The sequence below is a fragment of the Larus michahellis genome, chromosome 1 (assembly GCF_964199755.1).
Source record: "Larus michahellis chromosome 1, bLarMic1.1, whole genome shotgun sequence".
Lineage (NCBI taxonomy): Eukaryota > Metazoa > Chordata > Aves > Charadriiformes > Laridae > Larus > Larus michahellis.
Window position 1 is genome coordinate 55,817,013 of NC_133896.1, and position 14,625 is coordinate 55,831,637.

At 41.2% G+C, this 14,625-nt stretch overlaps 1 protein-coding gene across 20 annotated transcripts in view; it reads right to left on the minus strand.

Moving 5' to 3' along the window:
* Positions 1-12,987: 12,987 nt before the first annotated feature.
* Positions 12,988-14,625, minus strand: part of TNRC6B (trinucleotide repeat containing adaptor 6B) — a 133,664-nt gene continuing 132,026 nt past the window's right edge. For all 20 annotated transcript variants that reach the window (XM_074578303.1, XM_074578270.1, XM_074578386.1 and 17 more), the window contains one exon: positions 12,988-13,788. In XM_074578303.1, coding sequence (XP_074434404.1) covers positions 13,398-13,788 — 391 coding nt within the window. In that variant the 3' untranslated portion in view covers positions 12,988-13,397. The remainder of the gene's footprint in view (positions 13,789-14,625) is intronic.

Genomic DNA, 14,625 nt, shown 5'->3' on the forward strand with positions numbered 1-14,625 from the left:
ATCCAGCATGAGAAATACAGTACCTGCTATGGCAAAAATACACATAAAATGCAACATTTCAGCTTATTTGTACATTAGTAGAGTTTAAACATTTTATTGTTGGTTTTTTTTTTTCTTTTTAAGTGAACCAGTGATTTTAAGTACCACTATACTAAAAGTAAAATAAAAATATAGAAAAGGAGGAGAAGGGGGCGAGGGGGCGGGGCAGCCAGCTGTACAAGAGCACCTTTCTAAAGTGCCGAGTTTCTGTGTCCATGGAAAACCCTTACTTCGCAAGTTCACACATCCGAGAGCGTACGGGATGGAAACCGGGATGACACCGGGATCGGCAGGACATTGTGTCACCTCCTCTACGTTCTCCCCCTTTGTCCTGTCTCTTTCTTTACTGCACACTCGGGAGAAGAAGGGGGAGAAACCAGAGCTACAGTTAAGAGCTTAGTAAAGGAAGCCATTTCAAGTATAAGAAAAAACAAAAACAAAAACAAAACACTTATAGGTAACTTGCAAGTAGCATCAATATACACACAGCCACTATTTTTATTATTACAATGTCTGCTTCTGGGGGACAGTGTTTCAGGCAAGAGGACTTTAGCTGTACCTTCCTGTTACCTATTTTATGTGCAAAGTAGAAAAGCTGCCTTTTCTAATCCAGCCGTTTTGGACATCGCTGATTTTTCTGTTCTGCAACCGCCCGCCTCCGTTTTGTATGGAGAGAGGGACGGTGGCATAGTTTTACCAAGAAGACTAGATGAAATGAATCTATTTCTCCATTCCTCTTTCAGACACACCCCTCTCCCATTACTTGTTTGCAATGGAGAGAAACTCCGGCCAAACGTCCGATGCCCACCATTAGCCAGCTTCCTGAACAGGTAGAAGGCATTGACCTTTGTAAACATAATCCCTTATGTTTGTGGAACTCAAAGCAGCATTTCGTATCTCCATCCGAGCGGTGGAGATTAGAATAGATCAGAACGCTCCCCCCGCCACTGCTCCTCCTTCTCCCCCCCCCCCCCCCCCGCCCCCAGAAAGATTACATTTGGTTACTTTTGTTAAAAGGTGGGGGTTTTTTGGTTCTTTTCTTGGGAAAATACTTAGCGTTTAATTCCAAGTAAACATTACAGAATTAGCATCAGCAGAGTCATCCTGCTGTTTGTTCTGCTTTCTAGATGAGAAAGGAAAAACACATTCTGCATGTTTTAGACAGGGCGCGGCAGAAATCCAAGAGACGTATGTGTGTAAATCCTACAGGTGCACACGCGTCATTTCAGCTTCCTTCTCTGCAGAAGCACTGCACGCGCTTCACTTTTGAGCACTGGCAGAGATGGAGAGGGTGGCATACGGCAACAGTGGAGAGATATTCCTAAGGCCACAGGGAGCAATGCAGGACAGAGAGGACCAGGGAGTGTCAGATAAGAAGGTTTCCAGTACAGAAACCATTTTCTTGATATTTCAAAGGCCAATTCCAAAAGGCATGGGCTCATATGCACATCCCTGAGACGCACATCCAAGAAAGAAGCAACAGCGGCAATGTGACTGGAGAAGGGAGAAAGTAGCAGAGGTTCCCTGACAGCTGTGGGATTGACCCAATGAAGACCTCTTCCCCCACCACCCTCCCAGAGACATTCTGGGAGAGCTGTAAGGCATATACACAAGCAGCATCTACGATCACTCCCTCCGTTCCTACGTTTTATTGGCAGGTGATGGCTTCTGTATATCGTGGACAAGAAAAGACACTGCATTTGAAGTGTCACTGGTAACACACTGAAATTAATTCAGGGAAGGAAACAGAAAGTTACTCTGCCCTTCATCCCTGGAGCAGCAGCATAAAGTGGCAAGGTTCTTCATATTACTGTCCCCTCTCTGGAACTACACACCATCACCTCCCTTTCCTGATGGCAGGAAAAGACGTGTCCACTTGAAGGATGACATTACCGAAACCTCTATTTAAAAGGCAGGGAAAAGTACACAAAACTGATTCCGATTTGGTGATGTGGTGAAAGAAGCAGCAAGCTCAAAGTACTTCAATCAAGTCTGAAGCTTATCTAAGAGTACAAGTAGAGAGATGTGACCTGTAGCAACACTGGCATTAACTCTTAAGGAAGAGCAGGAGAAGGAAACTGGCATAAAGACAGAGGAGGAGTATGAGTAACTGAATCTCCATCAACTTCTGTTATTTAGGATCCGAGTGTCTGATGGCTTTAATCATAAAAAAAAAAAAAAAAAAAAAGGTTATCTCCCTCCACACAAGCAAACAATGTGAAAAGAATGAGCGATCTTCCTGTAAAAACCTAATACTTCTATCATGCTTTTAATCTTTAAAGCACTTTACAAACATTTACTAGTTGATCCTCACAAAACCCCTGTGAGGTAGGTAAGTATTATCATCACCCCCGCTTTACAGATGAAAAAACAAAGGCAAAGAAGTTAAATGACTTGCCCAAGGCAAGGGAAGAGTAAGGGCCAATGTTAAAACTCAGGAGTTCCAGGCTTCTGGTCCTGTGCTCAAAACCACTAGTTCAAACATCTTTTTAGAAAGGAGATAACAGATGTAGATAAAACCCCATCAAGTTCAGAAGAAAAGGTAAGATTTAAAGGGTTACACCAGAAGGGGAAATGTACCACGAGGTATTTTGTGAGTGGGTTTAAACTCCAGATTTTTTTTTTTCCTTTTTTTTTTTAAAAGGCAATCTGACAGAGTGGAACCCTGATAAGATCACATCTGCAAGGCAGGCACAGATGCGAGAGTGATCATCAAGTCTATTACTTATTACAGTACTGTGAACGTCAACAAAAATAAAACTGCTGCATGAAAACACTGAATAGGCAGGATAATCTCTCACTTTATGATATTACATCTAAGATAATGCCAAGGATAACGCAGGTACCATGGTTCACCATGGACAAAGAAAAAAGTCAAGTCAAAGGGTCCCTATGAAGATGATTGAGTGGGCAGTGAGATCTGCATTTTTCTGAGGAGACTGCTCCTGGAAGCTCAGCAGGCTTCGAGGGAACACACGTAATTCACAATGACTGCACTCTGGAGATGTGAGGAAGCGAATGTTTTTTTATGACCATTACGATACCACCTTATAGTAAAAAAGGATCATTTCTTTTAAACAGAGGGCCTTGCCTATGTATCAGTCCACATTCCCTATAATTTCACACACTGCCAACATTAACGCTAAGTCACCGTCAGTAACACCAGACAACAAAGCAGTGGCAGCTGCTGATGTTGAAAAAATGCAGTCCTCATAGTCGCGCTTTGATCAGCACTAGAAAGTACCACCTCCACCATCTCGTCCATAGCTGCGCTGTCACTGTTACGAACTCTGCCAGAAACAGCAGCAAAGAAAATTCTATGGAGAAGGAAGTGTAGACATCAAGGCCCAGCTCTGTTCCAATTCTTCTGGAAGAGCACAAGGACTGCTGTAATGGAAAACGAGTAGTAAATCCAAAGAAGACAGTGCCTATGGCACTGCGGTTCCTGAGCTTTACAAGGGCCAGAACACAGGAGGCGGTAGATAGTTTCCCAGGTAGAGCTGGTGTCCCATTCACCCTGTCGTCCCTGGGTTAACACTGCACGGCTAGAATTCACAATCCTGCGCAAGGTTTAGAGCTGATTTTGTTTTGCAGTCAACATTAGTTTTCCAAATCTCTGCCCCATTACCTATTGGCCAAATTCTGAAAAAGAGAGGTTCTTATCAACTCCTTTTTATTTCAAAGTCATCACCTCCCCACTTCCCCAAACTATAATGGATATACCATGGACACAGAAACTCCTGAACAGTTTAGCAAAGCTATCTTTGTCCCCTACACCCCCTTTGCAGAATGCATAGTTTACAATTCACTTACAAAATAAAGAAGCAATGCTGACCACATATGGGACCTTTTTTTTGAAAAAAGAACAAACAACCTCTTCTTAAGTTCAGTATCAAAATTCACATTTGCATAATAATACATTTCAAGGCCATTAGAGAGGAATGAGAGCGAAGCAAAGAAAACTGCAGAGTCTCTCCTCTCTTTGTCTTCCTGAATAGAGCTGAGGGATCCCACTGGAGTTTCTTTTCGGGGTGGGAATTACGAAGGGCTACAGCAACAGCTCTTGATCTTGTACACCTCATGTTTTGGGTGGGACGAAGAGGTGAATTATTAGAAAAAAAAAACAAATGGAAGGAGACACTGCAGATTCCCATGTTTAGCTACAAACAGCTTCGAAGAAACAAAAAATTACTTCAGATTTTTTTTCCTTTTAAACACTTCTACCTCACCATTTCAAAAGCTCTTTTTTTCTTCTTGTGTAATACCCTGTTCATTTAAATGGCAACGTTAAGTGTGCTGGAAGTTGAAGGGTTGAAAAAAATAAAATTTTCCTGTTTCTTTTATCAGGACATGGACAGAGAGGGTAAAAGTGTGCCTGCACCCACTATTTAACAGAAGCTACAAAACATCATCATCTCTACATGTATAAATTTGTCTCAAACATCACTGTGTTTCAATTCTCCAGTGCTTACAAAAAATAAAGCCACACGCACTCACACTCATGCACACAAACATAAAGAGAAGCCACATAATACATATACAAACTCAACCTGCAACGGCAGACTAGCCTAAAACTATCAACAGCTTCTGCGCATCACACGACGTCCCTTCGCACCCCCCCCCGCCCCAGCCCCGATCTCTACCACATATGAATACGTATTGTGCAGTGTAGAGACCAGCCCAAAGACGCTGCTTGTCAAAAGGGACCAGTGGGCTGCAATCTCCGCGTCTGACCTCTTGAAAGAATAAATTGACCATTGTCTCTCCCCTCCAGCCCAAGCGGTCTCCTCAATTAGACAGCCACTATACTCACAAAGGCACATTCATAAATACCACATTTAACTTACTGCTTGTAAAAACAGGAGGAAAACGTTAAGCGCTTACACCCCAACCCATTCCCTACTGACCCAGCAAGAAGTATCACAATAACGTATCACTTGGTGAGACCTTACTCTACCTTTAGAAGGTACATATTAAAGAAGTCTTCCAACACCTCTTTTAATTTTTTTTTTTTTTTTGCATAAATGAATGCTTTTTATGTTTTTGGCTTACATATTTTGGAATACAGCACACTCACTATAAAGCTCTGTTGTAAGGCTACCCTCTAAAGTAAGGCTGTTCTACCTTGGCTTGCATTTTCACTTCATTTTGCTTCTTCTCCACACGTCCACAAAACAAAACAAAAAACCCCCACACAGCGCCTTATATAGAAAGGGTAAGCCATATCTGGCAGGGAGAGGGAGGGGAAAGAAAGCACATAATATCATAACCATGTCACTAAAATAGCTAGTCTAACGAGCTGTGCAACCTGCTCTTACTGCTCAACAGTAAATGATGAAGAAAATGTTCACTTATGGTTGTGTTTCATCTGAAACAGGAGAAGCTTCCACTTTGTCTCAATTTAAAAAACTAAACAGATTTAAAAAAAATAAAAAGCAAGGAAGTTAGTTCTGTGAATACAACAACACACACTAATACCCAAGAGGAGGCATTTAGTGCTCAAGGAAACATTTCTTGCTAAGCACTGCCTCCTTGTATTGTGCACCCATGCAAACTTCTCCAGTCTCTTCCCTTCTCCTCTGCCCACCGCAGTCAAGAATGTTTGCTGCAAAAATACTTAACGCTGGCTGGCACAATGCATTCTTCCCTAATTTTTTTTTTCTTTTCTCTTTTTTCTTTCTTTTCTCCTGGAGTGCTCTGTATTCATTTACAGAAAAGCCGTCAGAGTCAAGTCAAAAAAATCCCTTTCTCACTACAAAGTTAACAGGAGCCCTAACACTGCTGAATATCACCAGTCCCAACTGTCACGCATACAGGGCGAAAATGGCTCTTTGCAGAGGGCACTTGATTTGCTAGAAGCTTGCTTATATAGCACAGGATTCTGGGAGACTTTTAGAGAAAAAACTTTCCTGCATAGCTCGATGAAAAGCAACACGCACGCAAACCGTGGATGCAAACGGACGTTGTCTGCTGCGTGCCACAGATGAAGCTGCATCTATCTTGGCCTGACAATAGTTTTAAAAATAGGCTCCAAACCATCAGGAGCTGTGGCGCTTTTTGTAGCACAGATGAAACCTTAAATCACTTTTCATATAAGGATTAGAAGCTATAGTTACTACATCACAAAAGTTTAAAGTCTCACATAACACCACAAAATAGTTATATTTTAAACAGGACCCTGACTCAGTTTTAACAGCAATGTAGACAGACCCTTGAATTCTACTGTAGACAAAGCTCTGCTTGGTGAGTCACTACAAAACGGACCTGTTTCCTATATCTACCGCAGGGGAACTTTGGTAAAATTCAGCAACACTGGTATTTACACTGATGGGACACTTATGCAAAACATTGTGAGGGACATGAACTAGCAAGGCTGCTAAAAACCTCCAGTTAGCCTCCTGTCGTTTAGCCCAACCAACAACTCTCCTCCAGCATAATTTTTGCTTTGTGTTTTAGGCTTGGATGTGAATTCAGGACAACAGGGAAAACCGGCTCTGTCTGCATCGGGAAACTTTACATATTTCTCCCCATTACTGTCAACACCCTTCTGTCACAGGTGGAAGCCTAGTACTGGAGGTAAAGGAAAAGGAAGAGAGTTTAGGTTTTAGACACCTGTATTTTGATCACTGTGGGAACGACTGATATGATGTAACTAACAGCATCAGTTCGTGACACTGCAAAAGAGTAGAAAATAAACTAGAGAACTAAAACTGTATTTTGTACAAAATCCATTTAGACGAACCAACAGATTCTGCATATGTTGTTTCAGACTCGGGACCAAAGTTGCACTTCAACAGCATGTGTTTGGTGTTTTTTTTTTTTATAGTTCATTTAAACTTAGTTTTCTTGGCATTACTTTCCTGCCCACAAATACATGCATGCATATTTACAATTAAGAAAGCTGCTTCTGCTAGGGGAACCTTACCTCTTTTGAGAGAAAAAGCTACCTTTTACTCAATCAGGACTCATACCCTGAGATGCAAACCATCCACCACAAAAGCAGCTTTCCAATCCACTTGAGAAACCTAGATACTAAGGTCACATGATTTACAGTGAATGTGATATACGCAACACAGATATTTGCTGCATTGGAAATACAACAGGTCCTCATCTGCTACCTTGTCCCTGATCCAGCTAAGGTTTACTTACACAAAGAGCCCTTACCAGAGGAGTACTCACTTATTTAAGGTCAGTGGGACTAATCCACATGAGGATCACTCCTGATTTCCTGGACCAGACTTTGCCAAATTTGGGTGTCTCAGATACGTAAACAGTACTCCTCTTAAAGTCAACAGGAAAACAACATGCACAAAGTTAGAAGCCTAAGAGGTAAACGAAATGAAGAATGAAGCAAAAAAACCAACCAAACAAAAAAACCTCTTACAGTACTGTTTGGATGCACTACTAAGACACAGTGGAAGATGTGGCAGCATTTTTAATAAGAAAGAATAAAGGGAAAAGTTCTAAGGAATAAGGGTTTAGAAATTTCATGGCAAAAAAAAAAAAGGTCAACTTAAAAGTTCAATTATCATTTAATCTTTGAGGTGGTTATCCCAGCCATTTTGTTGAAAACATCCTGTTTATATTGTGGAGGAAAAACACACTTGGCTTAATATTCTTGCTCATTACACAAGCCACTTAACGTGAAGCAAAATAAAAAACTTGTAAGGAAAACCTGACACCCTGTGATTGGAAAAAACCCCAAACCAACAAAAAACCCACTCTCAAGACTGCTGGGCAAGTGTCCAGGTAAAAGCATAGAAACACTGGGAAAAGATGCCAAGTCTTGCAAAGTACATGGTACTAAGACTGCTTTCCAAAATACATGTCAGAAGTCTCAACACAGGTTTCTGAGCTGTACCCCACTTTTTTTTTTTTTTGGATTGTTAGACTTTGTTGTCACTGCTAAAATGAAACACTCAAATGGAGCAAAGAATTATTAAACCCACTAAAAAGTGTCAACTTGATACACACTGCAAGGTGGGGTAAGCAAAGTAGCTGGTAACAAATGCATCCATGTTTGGGGTTGGTTTTTTTTTTTTTTTGGTAACCAATTAAGCACTGAAGGATTCAAAACCAGGAAAAAACAGGAATGCTGAAACCACCTGTAAAGTATGTATATGTTTAAACCTGGAGAACCAAAACCAATAACAAAATGATAGAGAGCTCTGTTTGTCACTTTAGAAAGTAAAATGTGTTTTTTTAGTGAAAGATACTATGTTTAACTTTTATCTGGAAAGAGATCCTCATAGTCTATACCAAGTTGTGCTTTCACCTGCCTCTTTTCCCTACCTTCTTTGTCAAGGTGTTTAAACAAGATGCAGCCACTGATTCCCTCCCTGGAAATGTTTTATAAAAGCCCAAAAGTACCCTAACATCAACTCCAATTGACTTTTCGTTGTTATGAACTCAAATGGTAACAGAATATTGACAACATTAAGCAGTGGTCGTCCCCAGAAGATAAGTCTGGTTAGCACAATGCTCAGAAATCACTTCCCATGGTTAGGAGCACCATAACTAAGCGGTACTAACACCACCACGATTAGCTACGTATAATTTAGAGAGGAACAGAACTGTCAACTGTATTTGGAAAATAGTAAGATTAACGTCACTTAAACAATTTAAGAAAACATCACCAAGAAGACAGTCGCTAATGTTTGCATGTTTACAGAAAGGAGGAGCAGACTGTTGTACTGCAATAGGTTTGGACCCAGCAAACTGCTCAAGCTCCAGACTGGCAACCCTTCAGCAGTCAGTCACAACCCACTTCCAAGTGAATGACAAGTTTCCGGGCTCTTTTTGACTAAATCCTACAATTTCTTCTCTTTTAGGACACTGCTGATTTGATAAAACACAGCCTCTGGCAAAGCACTCGGAAATCCTCTCGATAAAATAAAATCCCAAACTCCCTAAATAAACCCTCCTTCTACTGGCCTGTGACAGGATTTTTTTTTTTAAAGCGCATTATTATTGATGCATTATTTTCAACACACACGTATACACTCAGATGTACACGCAGCACAACACAAAAACACTGGGCAATTGATATGAAAAGGACAGGAATTTGGCATCTGACTTTTTTTAAATAATAAATTATCTCAACTACTGTAACTCATTGCATGACACACTTATGCAGCATGCTCTTTTTCCTTAAGAACGGGTACACCTATTTCCATTAAGTGGCTATACTGCCTCACTTTGCCTCGTCTTCCCTCCCTTCCCCTACTGTAGGGCATGTGGGTGCATGTAAAAAGGCACTAGCGCGGTTTTTGGGGTTTGAGCCTAGCCATTTCAGGCGGAGTTAAGCCCCTGACCCTTAGAGCTGGGAGACAGAAGTTGGCCTTCCCAACACTGAACTCGGAAGTTCAAGACTGTAAGCCCTGACAGCCAGCAGCAATAGGGTGAATAGAAGAGTTTAACGCATATTTCCCTCATGTAAAATAAAACGGAACGACTGGGAGGCGGGGTGGGTGAAGAAAAGCAAGCAGCAAATCTCCAAGTGGGGAAAAAACTGACCAAATAGCCGAAAACAGGAAAGTTGACTTCTAATGTAAATTTTACTGGAGTTTTTCTTATATTGTCTCCTTTTTCTGTACTGAAAAAGGCAGGATAATGAATCTACTTCATTATTGGGTGTTCTGTCAGCACTGGTTTTCTTCAGTACTACTTAAAAGTGGTTTAAAGAAGCACCATCATGTATTTCCTGCTAGTCCTCCTAACTGAAGACTCTCTCAGTTAAACTGTACTGCATTTCAATTAGGTTTTACAGTTTCATTTTGCTTTTAAAAAGGTGCTTGGAAGAATATTTTCAATTAGTTTCAATCAAGAGGGAACAAAGTGATAGATTTCCATTCACGCACTTCTCTTCTCCATGCAACTGCACACATGTCTGCATGAGTAACAAAGCACTATAAATGATAACCCTTCCTTCTCCCACAACTTGTTTAAGATTACAATGAATTTCTGTTGCTGATATTGAGAAGTTTTCTTAACGTATTTTAATTTATACAGTCTTTAAAATTCTTGATCCCCCGCTTGAGAGTAACATTTGGAGATTTTTTCTTTTTCTTTTTTTCTTTTTCTTTTTATTTATTTTTTTTAGCATTTTTATTTTAAAGTAAAAACTTTCAAACATTTTGAAGATTCAGGAACTTGTAAAAGTTTATCAACAAGAAACAGCCATCTATCTAGGATAAGATAAGGTTAAATAAACCATCTTCAAAAAACTGGCTTCCTACCCTAGAATTCCTGAGAATGCTTGCAAATTTAAAGCAGGAAAATAAAATGTTAAAATAAAAACAAAAACACTGTTAAATGCTCCCAGAGTTAGTCTTCATCTAAAATATATATATGCACTTTTTGGTCTTTTTTTTTTTGTACGTTTTAATTTTTTTCCCTTTAAGCTTACAATGGAAGAACAATTTAGCTTTTCTTTTTAAATATTTCAAATCCCTCATTATGTCTTGTAAACAAGAGGGGCTCTAGCACCCGGCTTTCACCGTAGTATCGCAATGAACTCAACTAGCCCAAAGTGCAGGAAAAGGGACCTTAGGGCAGGTTGGGAGAGAGAAGTGAGGGTGGAACACAGCAATGAACCAGCGTGTATAGCAAATCATGTGACAGAACGGATACTGGCTTACTTGGGCCAAAGGCGCTTCACTAGGAAGTACTGCTGGCACTGGACTTTTAAGAACCTGCTCTGCGTGTCCGAGAGTGGCTGGTCTTCGAGCAGAGACTATCAGAAACAAAGCTTTATGGATGTGTGCACGTGAGGGGCACTAGCTATCAGGAGCTGGAAGAGAGCATTTTGTTCCTTTGTGCATGGTGGGATGGATGAAGGAGGAGACGTGATAGAAAAGTATTTTCAGAAGGGGCCAGAGTATGCTGCACACTCCAGTTTACTAAACAAATACAAACCTACTCGTACTTTTTGTCACGTAACACTTTGCATACAAATCTACAGGCATGTGTATATGCAGCATTTCCCTCAGTCAGTCTTCCTTGTGACATTGGGTTTACATAGAAAGGGCAAATTAAAAAAAGCCACGTAACTCCCTAGCCCTTCCCTCCCACCCCCAGCACACACACACACACACACGCGCGCGCGCACACCCACCCCGTCCCCCCTGCGTTACTTGAATCTGCTTTCACTTCTCCCCACCCAACCCATGCTTAGAGTTAAACGTATTAGACATTGTTGTATCCTTCAATGAAAAAACGCTGAAGAAAGAGACTCCCTTATCCTCCCCCCCCCAGGTAATAAAGCCCGAGCACTGCTCCTGCTGAGGGCTGGAATGGACAGGCATGTGCTGGTACTGAATGTCGGCACTTTGTTAGACAGTATAACGGCTAGACAACACCACGTGGAAGTCCTAGCACTTACGTAAAAAGTACCGGCATCTCTCTTCCCTCTTCTCCTGGCTCCACCCCCCCACCCCCGAAAGACTTCCTGCTTTATGTGAAGGGATGTTCCTTCAAGTCTGCTACACCTCTTTTCACAACAACAGGTCTTAGAAGTTTTGTTCCCAGCGCACACATGCACGCACACACTGGCTATCACTGTAGATTATAGGTCACCCCTATCCTGCCCAGAGTACTACTACACTGATGCTAAAAAAACCCCAAACCTTTCCTTAAATACAGAAATTAAAAAGCAACAGTACAGAAAAAGTAAAAACAAAAAAACCAAAAAAGGTGCAATACTTTTTTTAAAAAAAGTCTTTGCTAGTTATATACCTCCCTAAGCAAAACCACGTACACAGGAAAAAACACAACACAGAGAAACAAAAGGAAACATCTGAAGTACACACTGGTTTAAGAACATTCATAAGTAAACGTTTCTGTCAGTGATGGTCTGGCGCTGTAATACACCAAGGCCTGGCACAGGTAACGCTCACCATGAAGGACGCAGAAAGGAGTCAGCTGCATGTGCTTTCAGGAGATGAGGCAGGCCGGCCAGCGATTTGCTGACACGATTTAGTTTTTGTCAGTTTTAACGCACGCAGTATATCAATTAAAAGGCTAATTTGGTTGGGCTGGACTTTCAAGCTTTTGATGCATTTTTCAAGAATAATATGGGTGCCTATTTATAGGTTTGGGGGAGAAAAGAAACACTTTATTTTTAAAGGTATTGAAGCTTGTCATAGACTGAATAAAGAACATTTGTCTTAGAAGCACAAAAAAAATGGCAATGTCTTCTTTCCTCCTCTTTTCCCCTAGTTGGAAGAAAAAAAATGGCTTGCATTATATAACAAACATTCTAGGGTTTGCTCGGTACAAAAACCCCACATGCAGACATAAATAAATAAATACACTGCTACTCAAAAGACAACATTGGCTCCCCTCTCACCAAATCCTTTGGATATGGCAGTGTTCTGCTCTACCACAGGGTTAGAACAAGGGCTAGGAAGCAACTATCCACTCAGTATGATCTGCAGACTTGAGATAGCACCCTGCTAAAATGAATTTAAAAAAAATGTACTGACAAATTTTAATCCAGCCCAACTGGATTCTGCTTCAGCCACAGGGACTCCACCATGCCTGTCTTGCTTTCAGAACCAAGACATGCAGATGGCCAGCCAGCCCGTTGACCATCAGCAATGCAGCGCTTCAAGATTATATATAGAGAGAAAAAAATGCACACACACGAACATGTGCACACACACTCACACAGAAACAAGCACACGTGGGCAGTTACATGTGCCAGAACACACTGGTACTTATCAACCAGCCAATCACAAAGTGTTGGTTTTTTTGTTTTTTTTTTTCTGTTTTGTTTTTTTGTGGGTTTTTAATTTTTTTAAATTTTTTTTTAAATTTTTTTTTTCTTTTAAAGTGAGGCTCCGTCAAGTCTTCCCCTCCCACCCACCCCTTTTTTTTTTTTTTGAACCCCTCCCCTACCCCAACCCAACATGGTAGACCTAAGGACGGAAACACACCCAGTGCAAACAAAGTTAAAAAGCTATTTTTTCAGTATATATGTTTCTTAGCAACAACTTCCGTATAACATGAAAAAGTGAAAAACTAGAAACTAATTTTTTTAATTTTTTGTGTTTAAATTTAAATGGTATGTGTACTTGCTTCACATTGTCTTTCTAAGTTGGCGTTCATGATTCAAGTATTTCAAGAGTGATATGTTCTCTTTTTGGATTCATATTCCAAACGAAAAAACTGAAGTTATATAAGGGAGGCAACTATGTGCTCAGACAGTCTGTCAATGACCCACCTTTTTTTCTCTCTCCGTTTTCTTTTTTCCTTTTATAAATGTATTTATTGCAAGTTGAAAAAAACGAAAAGGTCAAGTTAGTGCTGCTGCTGTTCCAAAAAAGGTCACGAGGTCAGAGTTGAAAGTTCTAAGTTCAGATAGAATCCGACCCTCCTCCCAGAAGGTCTCCAGGTAGTAAGGGAGCAGGGCTGCCCATTCTGTGTGGATCCTCTACGCTTGGGACCCCCCACAAGCTTGAAGAATAGTTTGGGGGCCCCCACAATGAAGCGCCAGTGAGATCACCCCCACTGCTGCCACCGCTGCCACCACTGCTCCACTGCCCAAGCCCTGTTGACCCACCAAAGAGATTCAAAGCAGGTCCGACTGGATCTGTCTGGTTCTGTCCTGTCTCCAGGGATTGCCAGCCTGCTGTGGGTGCACTTGGGGTTGCTGCAGGTGTAGGGGGCTGAGCTTGTGCCAGAAAGCGACTAACCTCTTCATCTGTGGCAAACTCAGCCAGGATGGTAGTGTTTCCCAACACACACCTAGAAGACAAGATACAGGGAAGGAAAAAAAAAATAACAATTGAAGCCAGAAGGCAAGGGCAAGGGGTTCAGAAGGCATGGCAACACCACTACTAGGTGCCCAAACCAAAGAAGGTATCAGCTTGCCACAATGGAGTGAGCATAGAAAACTTTAGCTGTTCTCAACAGTGAAATTGACTCAAAGCGCAAGAATTTCCATTTTATAAGGGACAGCCCCCCCCACCCCCCCAACATTCAGTTATTATGCCTGCAACAAAATCTTTCTAAATTTAAGCTAAGGTCCTAACATTAACACCAAGTCCAACAGAAGTGCCTATACAGTGTAGCTAAAATGGTAAATGTACATATGCCACCTTTCAAACAAAATAGCAGAAGAGCAAGTTAAAAGCCTGTGAAATTCAGGGTAAGATTATAGTTCAAATGTTTTCGCTGAATGTAAGGGCTTATACAAGCACCCTCCCACACCCCCCCAAGATTTTTGTCTCAAAACCTCTCACATTTTCAAAACATACCAGAGCCACAGTCAGTTCCAAAAAGCTTAGGAACAGGAAACCTAAGATCTGCAGCTTTTCAAGTAAGCTATTTCAGGTGTATCTCAAAACTACATCAGATTCCCACACATTTGGGTTACGCATGTAAGAATGATTTTAATCAGACGCTTTTATAAAATGGCGAAAATTGTACACTAAGGTGCATACGGGTCGTAATTCCATCCTACTTGCACCTTCCTAGTTCTCTATGTGCCAGTTTGCGCCAGCCATTAAAGAAGGCATCTTCGTTTCTCCTCTTCCTCTGCTGATAAAGGAAAGATTCCCTTCCAAACATGACACCTGAAAC